Source organism: Cherax quadricarinatus, chromosome 55 (genome assembly GCF_038502225.1).
Source record: "Cherax quadricarinatus isolate ZL_2023a chromosome 55, ASM3850222v1, whole genome shotgun sequence".
Lineage (NCBI taxonomy): Eukaryota > Metazoa > Arthropoda > Malacostraca > Decapoda > Parastacidae > Cherax > Cherax quadricarinatus.
Genome location: NC_091346.1, coordinates 536,565 through 550,973, shown reverse-complemented (window position 1 = coordinate 550,973; position 14,409 = coordinate 536,565). Strand labels below are relative to the sequence as shown.

General features: G+C 42.2%; 1 protein-coding gene across 1 annotated transcript in view; it reads right to left on the bottom strand.

Moving 5' to 3' along the window:
- The window catches only part of LOC128698916 (uncharacterized), a 98,118-nt gene that overhangs the window by 16,126 nt on the left and 67,583 nt on the right, over positions 1-14,409 (bottom strand). The window contains exon 2 of the mRNA XM_070096777.1: positions 5,094-5,251. Within this exon, the coding sequence (XP_069952878.1) occupies positions 5,094-5,251 (158 nt within the window). The remainder of the gene's footprint in view (positions 1-5,093; positions 5,252-14,409) is intronic.

The following is a 14,409-nucleotide window of genomic DNA, read 5'->3' as shown; positions in this document are numbered from 1 at the left end:
TGATTTGAATATAGGAACCACATTAGCCATCTTCCACAACTCTGGCACAACACCGGTAAGGATGGACGCATTGAATACACTCGTTAATGGCTGACTAAGCTCCATCTTGCATTCCTTAAGTACCCTGGAAAACAGCTCATTGGGTCCCGGGGACTTATTTTGCTTCAGTTTGTCTATCTGTTTAATAACCATGTCCCTCGTGACAGTAATATTAGTTAACTTAAATTCATCAGGAACTAAATAATTGTTAATTACTGGAATCTCATTTACATCTTCCTTTGTAAAAACTGACAAAAAATAGTCATTAAATAAGGAACACATTTCCAGTTCATTATCCGTCAGCTGTCCATTCCCAATTTTCAGAGGTCCTACTTTTTCCTTCACCTTCGTCCTATACACTTGAAAGAACCCCTTTGGATTAGTCTTTGATTCATTAGCAACTCTAATTTCATAGTCACGTTTAGCCTTTCTAATCCCCTTTTTTACTTCCCTTTTAAGCTGAACATATTGGTCAGTAAGGTTAACCTCTCCTCTTCTGATGTGCCTATAAATTCCCCTTTTCTCCCCTAATAGATGCTTTAGCCTCCTGTTAACCCATTTGGGATCATTATTATTAGACCTAATTTCTTTCTGGGGAATGTATATACTCTGGGCACGGTGTACATTATTAAGAAAACAATCATAAAAGCAGATCCCTTCATAATCATAAGTATGATCATCATCAATAAAATCATTAGCTAGATAACCCCAATCAAGATTAGACAGATGTTCCCTAAGTCCATTATAGTCGGCAGAACGAAAATCAGGGATTTTTACTGTATTATCATTATTCTTGCATTCCCAGTTAATGCTAAAAGTGATGGATTTGTGATCACTTGCGCCAGCTCTTCAGTGATCTCCAGATTATTCACGAGTGTTTCCTTATTTGACAAGACTAGGTCTAGCAAATTATTACCCCTGGGAGGCTCTGTTACGCTCTGCTTCAGAAAACAGTCCCTAACTGTTTCCATAAAATCACTGGACTCTAGATTACCTGTCAAAGAATTCCAGTCAATTTGACTAAAGTTAAAGTCCCCTACTATGACTATGTTATTGTGTCTAGAAGCCCTAACAATTTCGTCCCAAAGAAGTCTCCCTCTATCATGACCCAAGCCTGGAGGTCGGTATATTACACCTAGAATTAGTTTTTCTTGACCCTCTACGAACTCTACCCAAACAGATTCTGTTACTGCTCCATCTATTTTTATACCTATTTTTATGCAACAATTAATATTTTCTCGAACATATAATGCAACTCCTCCCCCCTTCCCATTAGATCTATCCACATTGAACAACTTAAATCCCTGAATATTACACTCAACAGTCATATCCCGACTCTTTAAATCATACCACGTTTCAGTTAATGCAATGATATCAAAGTTCCCAGAGCATGCTACCAAACGTAGTTCATTAATTTTATTTCTTGCACTTCGACTGTTAGCATAAAATACCATCATATGTTTTTTCTTCTGCACATTTTTCCTATTGATCTTTGTTTTTACACAATTTCTGAAATTATCATTACCCAGAGTTACTCCATGACAGTAACTATTAAGATTCTTAATATCAGAGTATAAGTCAATATATCCATACTCATTATTTATCATTTCTAAACCCATACCTCTAACTAATCCTAGTTTAAAGTCCTAACAACCCCCTCAACTGAGTTAGCAAGAAAACCCACACCTGCCCTGGATAAGTGAACCCCATCCCTGGCATACATGTCATTTCGGCCACAGAAGTTGTTCCAGTTGTCAATGAATGGTACTGCATTATCCTTACAGTGTTTATCCAGCCAACAATTAATACCAATTGCTCTGGACAACCATTCATTACCAACACCTCTTCTTGGCAAAATGCCACATATAACAGGGCGCCCCCTCCCTTCTTCCTAATTATGTCTATAGCTGTCCTGAACTTTCTAACTAAATCCTCACTTCTACGCTTGCCTACATCATTGCCTCCAGCACTGAGGCAAATAATAGGAATGATCCCATTACCGTTCATGATGTTGTCAAGCCGGCTAACAATGTCCTCCATCCCAGCCCCAGGAAAGCAAATCCTCTGTCTCCTACTCCTGTCCTTCAAGCAGAATGCCCTATCCATGTATCTAACCTGGCTATCCCCAACAACAACAATATTCTTACCTTCCTTGTTGTCGTTCGTCGTGACGATCCCAGTAGTCGACTCACATTCGTCGGGTAGCACCGAGAATGCGTTGGAGGTTTCCACAAGAGTTTCTACAGCAGTCTCTTTCTTCTTCATCGTTTCTGGCTTTCCATTCGTCTTCTTGATCGTCAACTTCGTCCCCTGCTGTCCAGCCATTGACCACGATCCCTTCTTGACCTGAGGACTCGAGACAGGAGGACTACTACGAATCCTCTTGTTCTCCTCGGTCAATCGCCGTATCTCCATCTTCGCTGCCCTCAATTCTTCCTTAAGCTGCTGGTAAAGTTGCTCGATGGAGGGCATCTTGGTTCAGTCCACGGGAGCACACAAGACACTTCTTCACAGAGTTAAGTACACGTCACCACTGAAGTTAAGTACAGGTCACCACTGAGAAGGAGCTTATAAACCGTAGGTAGGAGAGGTGCAGCAGTCATAGGTGGTGTCACATTTGCCCAATGTGGAAGTAGGTCGTGCCCAAGGGTTAGGCAAGCGAAGAATTCCCAAGTATTAAGATCCCAAGAAGTTGCAGTGTCTGACGGTTTATAAGCTCTTTCTCCGCTCATATGCCGTATTCTACTCAAGATTGATGGACTGACCACATCGACTCAAGGTTGAGGGACTGATTACCTCATTCTCCTCCTATTCTTCGAGCTTCTCCTGTGTATGGACTGATGAAGCCACTGTGTGGCGAAACGTTTCCTTAATAAAGATACCCAAGAGTTGCACATGTGTCTAATTTATCAACGTGTCGGTTCTGTGAACCATTCATCTACATTTCTGGTTCTTACCTGGTTCGACACCCTCAGTACTTTATTACTATCTCCCTTGTTTATGCCTGTCATCCACTTATACACTTCAATGATATCTCCCCTCATTCTACGCCTCTCCAGAGAGTGGAGATTTAAGGCTTTAAGTCTATCTTCATACGGGAGGTTCCTTACACAGTAAATCAACTAGGTAGACTGTTCCACTCATCAACTACCCTATTTCCCAACCAATACTTTCCTACATCCCTTCTAAATCTAAACTTGTCTAATTTGAATCCATTTCTGAGGGTTCTCTCTTGGAGAGATATCCTCAAGACCTTATTTATATTCCTTTTATTAATACCCATCTTCCACTTATACACTTCGATCATGTCTCCCCTCATTCTTCGTCTAACAAGTGAATGTAATTTAAAGGTCTTCAATCTTTCTTCAAAAGGAAGATTTCTAATGCTATGTATTAATTTAGTCATTCTACGCTGAATGTTTTCTTACGAATTTATGTGAATTCTGTAATATGGAGACCAGAACTGAGCTGCATAATCGAGGTGAGGCCTTACTAAAGATGTATAAAGCTTCGCTCTCCAGGAGCTTTATCAAGCCATTACAAACAATACATGGACACAGAGAGTATGTATTTTGTAATGGCTTGATAAAGCTCCTGGAGAGCGAAACGTTGCCACAATAAAATGTCACATTAGTTGCACTTGTGTCCTTTTACTCTACATGTATAAAGCTCAAGTATAACCGCTGGACTTCTGTTGCTTACACTTCTTGATATAAATCCCAGCAGTCTATTTGCCTTATTACGCACGCTTAGGCACTGCTGTCTTGGTTTAAGATTGCTGCTTACCATAACCCTCAAATCCTTTTCGCATTCTATACTGCTAAGTTCAACATTATTAAGCTGGTAGGTTCTAGGGTTATGGACATATCCGAGCTTTAGAGCTTTACATTTATCTACATTGAACTGCATCTGCCACTTTTCTGACCACGAACTGAGTTTGTCTAAATCCTCCTGAAGTTGTGAGACATCAACGTCTGAATCGATTATCCTACCTATCTTTGTGTCATCAGCAAATTTGCTTATGTCACTAGTAATTCCCTCGTCAAGGTCGTTTATATATATTACAAACAACAATGGGCCTAAAACTGATCCCTGCGGGACGCCACTTGTTACAGATCCCCACTCAGATTTAACCCCATTTATGCACACTGCTTCCTATTAGTGAGCCATGACTCGATCGATTCATCTACCAACTTTTCCCATTATTCCTTCATCACGCATTTTGTGTGCTATTACACCATGGTCACACTTGTCGAAAGCTTTCGCACAGAATGTGTATACTACATCTGCCTTTTGTTTATCCTCTAGCTCATCCAGGACCTTGTCATAGCGGTCCAGTAGTTGGGACAGGCAGGAGCTACCTGCTCTAAACCCATGTTGCCCTGGGTTTTGTAACTGATGGGTGTCTAAGTGGGTGGCGATCTTGTTTCTTAGAACCCTTTCAAAATTGTTATGATATGGGACATTAGCGTTATCTGTCTGTAGTTCTTTGCAAATTCCCTTACTGTCACCTTTGTGGAACGGGGCTATGTCTGTTCTTTTTAGTGATTGTGGAATGACCTCCTGTGTCCATACTCCCGCTCCATAGAATGATAAAAGTACGTGAGAGGGGCTTCTTGCAGTTCTTGATGAACAAGGAGTTTCGAGAGTCTGGGTCTGGGGCAGAGTGCATAGTTATGTCACTTATTGCCTTTTCGAAGTTTTGTAATGTTAGAATAATATCTCAGATTTTTTAAATGACCGAATTTTGAGTCTGTCATTTAGATTGTCGATCCTTAATCTGGTTAACGGCTCGCTAAACACTGAGTCATATTGGGACTTGTAAATTGTTTCAGTCACTATTAGTGTATTAGTTGTAAGTTATTTCAGTCACTGTTAGTGTATTAGTTGTAAATTGTTTGTCAATGTTAATGTATTGGTTGTAAATTATTTCATCCAAGGTTTTGTAATATATGGGTAAATTCCGGATAGTTCTGGCGGTCCTGTGAAATTTCAAGACTGCCAGCATAATGTAAACATTTGGAAGTATATTGACGAAGATAGTTGTTACTGACCTTGTTCCTGTAGGTGAATGTGATGTTGGTGTGTGTGTGTTGCTTGTGAGACAAGGTCACCTTCAAGGTGGCTCCCGTCATGGGCATCACCTTGAAGGCTGCCAACACAGGCCAACCCTTGGAAGGCGTTCGTGACGAATTCGTGCTCTCCACACACGCTGTTTATCAGATAAAGTTAAGAACAGTTATTTCTTTAAATTTTATATATATATTTTTTTGTATTTTAAATTGTTTGGGTTATGCGAACTAAAATATGCTGCTAAGCAAACAATGGATGGAGACAGTTTGTCTTCCTTTATACACACATGACTCAAGAAATCGTAATGGCACGATTGCAAACAAACCATACCCCCGGCCGGGATTGAACCCGCGGTCATAGTCATGTTGACGGCAGTGAAGGGACTTGAGCTCGAGTTCGTCACGGCCACGCTAGCTGGAGATTCGTCTGTAAAAACTTGCATTTGTGGTCACAGTGGTGCCTGTGCTAACCTTCCTATGGTGTAGAAATATACCTAGTTGGATGAATCTTATTGTGGCTAGCTGGTCTAGTGGCTAACGCGACGGGCTGGAGTTTTGAGACTATGACCGCGGGTTCAATCCCGGCCCGGGTATGGTTTATACACACGCCTGTATACACACACACACACACAAGCGATGTAGTGGAGGCAGGATCCATACATAGCTTTAAGCAGAGGTATGATAAAGCTCACGGTTCAGGGAGAGTGACCTAGTAGCGATCAGTGAAGAGGCGGGGCCAGGAGCTTGGACTCGACCCCCGCAACCTCAACTGGGTGAGTACACACCCCTACTAACACACACACACACCTACTAATACACATACACACACACACACACACACACACACAAAAAAAAAAAAAAAAAAAAAAAAAAAAAAAAAAAAACATACACGAGGGCCACTCTTCCATACACTGAAGATGTTGGTTTAGAAAGACACGTAAGCAAACACTATGACATATTTATTAGAAAACGTTTCGGTCCTGGGACCTTGATCACTTCTAACATACAGAGGTAGAAAGACATTATATATATATAGGCGGAGAGTGAGGTGTGACGCACGTGACCTGAGGAATGTCATAAGAATGGAGGAACACTGTAGAAGGCCTGCTGGCCCATGCAAGGCAGGTCCTTATCAAAACAACCTCTACCTATGATGAGGACGGGTAGACGATGAAATCATGCGACTCCTGTGTTGTTGGGTTGGTGCTGCTTAAGTATCATGTATGCCAATGTTTTTGAAATTTTGTAGTTTCCAGTGTTGCGTTCTATAGTGTCGGTGACGGCGATTAGTGAGGCTTCTAGGCACCGTCGGCGTCTGAGGTCTGGTTCGGTGAGAACGAGTTGTGCCTCATTCCAGTTCATCAAATGCCCCGTGGAGTCTCTGTGGAGGACACAGGCGTACCTTACATGATACTTAAGCACCACCAACCCAACAACACAGGAGTCACATGATTTCATCGTCTACCCGTCCTCATCATAAGTAGAGGTTGTTTTGATAAAGACCTGCCTCGCATGGGCCAGTAGGCCTTCTACAGTGTTCCTCCATTCTTATGTTCTTATGACATTCCTCAGGTCACGTGCGTCACACCTCACTCTCCGCCTATATATATAATGACTTTAGAAGTGATCAAGGTCCTAGGACTTAAACGTTTTCTAATAAATATGTCAGTGTTTGCTTACGTGTCTTTCTAAACCAACTTGTCGGTATTTATTACCAAGGTTTATACCACTGAAGATGGTACCTCACTAGTCAGGCAGCCACAATAACAACCAAGTTTTCTGTATCAGTTACTGATAACTTACTTTTAGTTATCTTGCTGAAGATCGGGAAATATGACATCTAGGAAGCTTTAATACCTTCATCATTACTCCAATCATGAATCTAGGGTTAAAAGGAGTGTTTTCCTTACAATGTTCCTGAGAGCTTTGCGGATCTGCAGTCCTGAGTGTTTAGATGATGAAATCAACAAGATATTTAACATAGCCACAAAACTGAGATATCCCGGGGATTTTGTTGAGAAGGACCTACTGTCAGCTAGGAAGACTTTCTACAGGACTGTACCTAAGGAAACGCCTGACAAGGAAAAATGTAATGGTGTTGCCATACAATGACAATTTGGTCTGCCTGCAGGAAGCATTATAGAAACTCGATACAAATCTGACTTTCAAAAACACTGGGACAGTGAAACAGAGAGTACTTTTAAGAACGCACCACCTAAAAATGTTGGTGGTGTCTACAAGGTCCCATGCACCCTTTTCCCACTCTCATACAATGGTCAGACAGGTAAACTCCTGGAAACCATATTATTCCAAACTTGTGCTCATTTAGGACAGGCCAGGTGTCGAATGCGATCTTTAACCATGTTAGCTTGTGCAATCACCTACCGAGGTGGGCTGCCGCCCAGATAATTGTAGCCAACAGTTCCATCATTGAAAGAAACATAATAGTCCTCCCTCTTGAAATATGATAGGAATGCCGTATATAGTTCAAATTATGGGCTGTACAAACTCGATAGTTATTTAGTGGAGTCAGTTATGAACAGCCTTAAACAACAATGTTGTACAAAAGCACAGGATTGCTCCTTATGCCAGGGGGTCTCGTGATGTTTCGGTTATGTTCCACCAGAGTCTGCAAACTGAACATCATGGTACATCTGTCGCGCGTGTACGTCGATGTGGGGTATGGGGACGCAGGTGCGATCATCCTAGGATAGCCCAGAAGAAATGTAGAGTGACTTATTGAGGTCCTAACCCATCTAGGTACAGTGGCACAAGGTACACAAGGTACACATAGATGGTTGCAATTAGTTTAGTGATTTAATAAATTAGGTTGTTGATAATATTATAATGGTGATGATAATAATAATGATATTAGTGGATGATAGTTGATAATAATGATAAGAATGACATTAAAATTAGGAAAGGAAGCCTGAATAGGAGAATTCACTGAACGTATTTCCTGAATATTCTGGAAGGTTCTGCAACAGTGATTGAGAAATGAGAGATTTTCCCTCTTGTAATGATCCACTATTTTAGTGTAATTTTTTACGTCAATTGACCTGTTCCCAGAGGTTAGAAGCTTAGGGCTGGCTATTAACTATCTTCTAGTAATTTTTCTCTTGGTATCTGCAAACTGTGAGGCCTACTCCACCCGACCCCATATGGGGTGGGGTGTGGGTGGAAAACTGGTGTGTGGTTGGCATCCCGCTTGCCTCTCAAGAGTCTGGCTGGTGCCTACCCAGTACCATACTCTTAAAACTTACCCTACTTCTCTTGTTGCTGCCTTTGCAACATTGTGCAGCTCCTGATGATGCACTGAGAAATGTGAAATTACTTGAGCTAAAGATTTCCACCCCCTGTGCTTGTCTTGCACAATTAGTCAATTAGCAAGAACTCATTTAAAATTAAGTCCTTTCTAAAATTTTCTCTTATACATTGAAATATATATTTTTCATTTATGTTAATATAAAAATTAATGATTTTGTACCAAAAGAACCTTAGAAAACTTACCTAACCTTATTATAACAAGTGCAATTTAATTTAGCCTAATGTGACTAAATACATTTGATATAAATTTACAATAATATAATAATACACAAACACAATGAAATATTTTTTTTTTCGTTAGATTTAGGATGATTTTTTTTTCGAAATTATTGCATGCACAAATTTTTCCTTGCCCTGTTCGGCAAGAAGTGCGTTGCTGTTTAAGCCAAAATCGCAAGTTTTACTTATTCGGCAGAACACACACACACACACACACTTGTATATATATATATATATATATATATATATATATATATATATATATATATATATATATATATATATATATATATATATATATATATGTGTGTGTGTGTGTGTGTATGTGAGTGCAGAATAAGCCACTTGCAGATGAAAATATTTAACTCAAGATCTTTCGCGATCTCGTGCGTCGTCAGAAGCTATGCATTGTTGCAAGACTAGCAACAGATAGTAGGTAGAAAATTCTCTCCGAGGCAAAGCATTTTTTTTTATTTTTTGGGGGGAGGGAGGGGGGTACGAATAATTTTTCTTCATTAGGAAGTCTGATAATAACCTAGATTACTGACGTGCTTTTGTTCGTTGTCTTCATGTTCTGAAAATCTGGTTCTAAACTGCCTGGTTCACACACTCCCTCCACACACACACATGGAGTTCATTTAGTAACAGTGTTGGGTTAATATCCATCTTGGGACATACCGAGGTGACCACACAACCAACACTGGCAGGATAAACAAGTGTTGATATTGTTTACCAGTGTTTGTTTTACCAGTAACAGCCTCCGCCCACACCCTGACTGCCTGGGACCTCCATCATCCTAGCATCTGAACATTAAAATGGTATAAAATACCGACAGATTGTTAGGTAAGACACATATGCAACAGTTAGGTATCTTTATTTCGAAACGTTTCGCCTACACAGTAGGCTTCTTCAGTCGAGTACAGACAAGTTGATAGAAGCAGAAGATACTTGAAGACGATGTAATCAGTCCATCACCCTTAAAGTTTTGAGGTGGTCAGTCCCTCAGTCTGGAGAAGAGCATTGTTCCGTTGTCTGAAACAATATGAAGTTGAAGTGACAGGATGGAGCCTTTATATAGTGCCAGGAGGTGAGACGTAGGTTGGTTTGGGAGGGCAGGTCCCTCTCAAACCCAGCCGTTCTCACTAGTAGAGGTCGAAGTTGATGGTCTGTACCAAGATACCCTTGTGTTGCAGTGTCTGACAGAATGAACATTAAAATGGTATAAAATACCGACAGATTGTTAGGTAAGACACATATGCAACAGTTAGGTATCTTTATTTCGAAACGTTTCGCCTACACAGTAGGCTTCTTCAGTCGAGTACAGACAAGTTGATAGAAGCAGAAGATACTTGAAGACGATGTAATCAGTCCATCACCCTTAAAGTTTTGAGGTGGTCAGTCCCTCAGTCTGGAGAAGAGCATTGTTCCGTTGTCTGAAACAATATGAAGTTGAAGTGACAGGATGGAGCCTTTATATAGTGCCAGGAGGTGAGACGTAGGTTGGTTTGGGAGGGCAGGTCCCTCTCAAACCCAGCCGTTCTCACTAGTAGAGGTCGAAGTTGATGGTCTGTACCAAGATACCCTTGTGTTGCAGTGTCTGACAGAATGAACATTAAAATGGTATAAAATACCGACAGATTGTTAGGTAAGACACATATGCAACAGTTAGGTATCTTTATTTCGAAACGTTTCGCCTACACAGTAGGCTTCTTCAGTCGAGTACAGACAAGTTGATAGAAGCAGAAGATACTTGAAGACGATGTAATCAGTCCATCACCCTTAAAGTTTTGAGGTGGTCAGTCCCTCAGTCTGGAGAAGAGCATTGTTCCGTTGTCTGAAACAATATGAAGTTGAAGTGACAGGATGGAGCCTTTATATAGTGCCAGGAGGTGAGACGTAGGTTGGTTTGGGAGGGCAGGTCCCTCTCAAACCCAGCCGTTCTCACTAGTAGAGGTCGAAGTTGATGGTCTGTACCAAGATACCCTTGTGTTGCAGTGTCTGACAGAATGAACATTAAAATGGTATAAAATACCGACAGATTGTTAGGTAAGACACATATGCAACAGTTAGGTATCTTTATTTCGAAACGTTTCGCCTACACAGTAGGCTTCTTCAGTCGAGTACAGACAAGTTGATAGAAGCAGAAGATACTTGAAGACGATGTAATCAGTCCATCACCCTTAAAGTTTTGAGGTGGTCAGTCCCTCAGTCTGGAGAAGAGCATTGTTCCGTTGTCTGAAACAATATGAAGTTGAAGTGACAGGATGGAGCCTTTATATAGTGCCAGGAGGTGAGACGTAGGTTGGTTTGGGAGGGCAGGTCCCTCTCAAACCCAGCCGTTCTCACTAGTAGAGGTCGAAGTTGATGGTCTGTACCAAGATACCCTTGTGTTGCAGTGTCTGACAGAATGAACATTAAAATGGTATAAAATACCGACAGATTGTTAGGTAAGACACATATGCAACAGTTAGGTAGGCGAAACGTTTCGAAATAAAGATACCTAACTGTTGCATATGTGTCTTACCTAACAATCTGTCGGGACCTGCCCTCCCAAACCAACCTACGTCTCACCTCCTGGCACTATATAAAGGCTCCATCCTGTCACTTCAACTTCATATTGTTTCAGACAACGGAACAATGCTCTTCTCCAGACTGAGGGACTGACCACCTCAAAACTTTAAGGGTGATGGACTGATTACATCGTCTTCAAGTATCTTCTGCTTCTATCAACTTGTCTGTACTCGACTGAAGAAGCCTACTGTGTAGGCGAAACGTTTCGAAATAAAGATACCTAACTGTTGCATATGTGTCTCACATCCTAGCATCTCGTCACATCAAATAATCCTATAGACGCAAACAAAGCATCGTGCGTCGACACTTGAGTTATTCATATTGGTGCTGATCTTCGCTTTTGGAGCATTTAACAATGTTATTAGAAAGGAAGGCATGTACAGAGACAAAGCCAAGACTAATATTCATATTAGGAAAGTTGTGCATGAGGAATGCTTCAACAAGGCGACATCTGTTCTCACCGAACATAAATGTATGAGGAAGTGCATCTGCAGGGAAAGATCGCAAGTTATGAGATCAGCAGGAACATCACTGGAAGCCTTGCAACAGCTGGATGCCCAGTGAAGGGGCAACAGGTCAGGATGAGTACAGGAATTATCAAGTCATGAGAACATTGAATGTCAGGTTATTGCGGCGAAGATAAAACATGACTTCCGGAATAAAATGATGCTTGAAACAGTCATCAAATAAGTTCTTTGTCATATTGGCTGATTGCTTTGACCGCCAGATAACAGGCAGATAACTGATGATAACTGTCCCCCTTGTGTCGCCGTGATGGCTGGCCATGTCGAAACACAAGATGGAAGCGGATAGAGACGTCGTGTTAGCTGGCCACGTCTGGGGGCGAAACGAAGAAATAGATAAAACTATGAATCACGAACAGACGGAAACGCAGTACCTGAGAAAGAAAGGTATGTACTCACCTAGTTGAGGTTGCAGGGGTCGAGTCCAAGCTCCTGGCCCCGCCTCTTCACTGGTCGCTACTAGGTCACTCTCCCTGAACCATGAGCTTTATCGTACCTCTGCTTAAAGCTATGTATGGATCCTGCCTCCACTACATCGCTTCCCAAACTATTCCACTTCCTGACTACTCTGTGGCTGAAGAAATACTTCCTAACATCCCTTTGATTCATCTGTGTCTTTATCTTCCAACTGTGTCCCCGTGTTGCTGTGTCCAGTCTCTGGAACATCCTGTCTTTGTCCACCTTGTCAATTCCTCTCAGTATTTTGTAAGTCGTTATCATGTCCCCCCTATCTCTCCTGTCCTCCAGTGTCGTCAGGTTGATTTCCCTTAACCTCTCCTCGTAGGACATACCTCTTAACTCTGGGACTAGTCTTGTTGCAAACCTTTGCACTTTCTCTAGTTTCTTTACGTGCTTGGCTAGGTGTGGGTTCCAAACTGGTGCCGCATACTCCAATATGGGCCTAACATACACGGTGTACAGGGTCCTGAACGATTCCTTATTAAGATGTCGGAATGCTGTTCTGAGGTTTGCTAGGCGCCCATATGCTGCAGCAGTTATTTAGTTGATGTGCGCTTCAGATGTGCCTGGTGTTATACTCACCCCAAGATCTTTTTCCTTGAGTGATGTTTGTAGTCTCTGGCCCCCTAGACTGTACTCCGTCTGCAGTCTTCTTTGCCCTTCCCCAATCCTCATGACTTTGCACTTGGTGGGATTGAACTCCAGGAGCCAGTTGCTGGACCAGGTCTGCAGCCTGTCCAGATCCCTTTGTATTTCTGCCTGGTCTTCGATCGAATGAACTCTTCTCATCAACTTCACGTCATCTGCAAACAGGGACACCTTGGAGTTTATTCCTTCCGTCATGTCGTTCACAAATACCAGAAACAGCACTGGTCCTAGGACTGACCCCTGTGGGACCCCGCTGGTCACAGGTGCCCACTCTGACACCTCGCCACATACCATTACTCGCTGCTGTCTTCCTGACAAGTATTCCCTGATCCATTGCAGTGCCTTCCCTGTTATCCCTGCTTGGTCCTCCAGTTTTTGCACTAATCTCTTGTGTGGTACTGTGTCAAACGCCTTCTTGCAGTCCAAGAAAATGCAATCTACCCACCCCTCTCTCTCTTGTCTTACTGCTGTCACCATGTCATAGAACTCCAGTAGGTTTGTGACACAGGATTTCCCGTCTCTGAAACCATGTTGGCTGCTGGTGATGAGATCATTCCTTTCTAGATGTTCCACCACTCTTCTCCTGACAATCTTTTCCACGATTTTGCATGCTATACATGTCAGTGACACTGGTCTGTAGTTTAGTGCTTCATGTCTGTCTCCTTTTTTAAAGATTGGGACTACATTTGCTGTCTTCCATACCTCAGGCAATCTCCCTGTTTCGATAGATGTATTGAATATTGTTGTTAGGGGTACACATAGCGCCTCTGCTCCCTCTCTCAGGACCCATGGAGAGATGTTATCTGGCCCCATTGCCTTTGAGGTATCTAGCTCACTCAGAAGCCTCTTCACTTCTTCCTCGGTTGTGCGTACTGTGTCCAGCACATGGTGGTGTACCCCACCTCTCCGTCTTTCTGGAGCCCCTTCTGTCTCCTCTGTGAACACTTCTTTGAATCTCTTGTTGAGTTCCTCACATACTTCATGGTCATTTCTTGTTGTCTCTCCTCCTTCCTTCCTTAGCCTGATTACCTGGTCCTTGACGGTTGTTTTCTTCCTGATGTGGCTGTATAACAGCTTCGGGTCAGATTTGGCTTTTGCTGCTATGTCGTTTTCATATTGACGTTGGGCCTCCCTTCTTATCTGTGCATATTCGTTTCTGGCTCTACGACTGCTCTCCTTATTCTCCTGGGTCCTTTGCCTTCTATATTTCTTCCATTCCCTAGCACACTTGGTTTTTGCCTCCCTGCACCTTTGGGTAAACCATGGGCTCATCCTGGCTTTTTCATTATTCCTGGTACCCTTGGGTACAAACCTCTCCTCAGCCTCCTTGCACATTGTTGCTACATATTTCATCATCTCATTAACTGGCTTCCCTGCCAGTTCTCTGTCCCACTGAACCTCATTCAGGAAGTTCCTCATTCCTGTGTAGTCCCCTTTCCTGTAGTTTGGTTTCATTTGTCCTGGCCTTCCTGCTTCTCCCTCCACTTGTAGCTCTACTGTGTATTCGAAGCTCAAAACCACATGATCGCTGGCCCCAAGGGGTCTTTCAT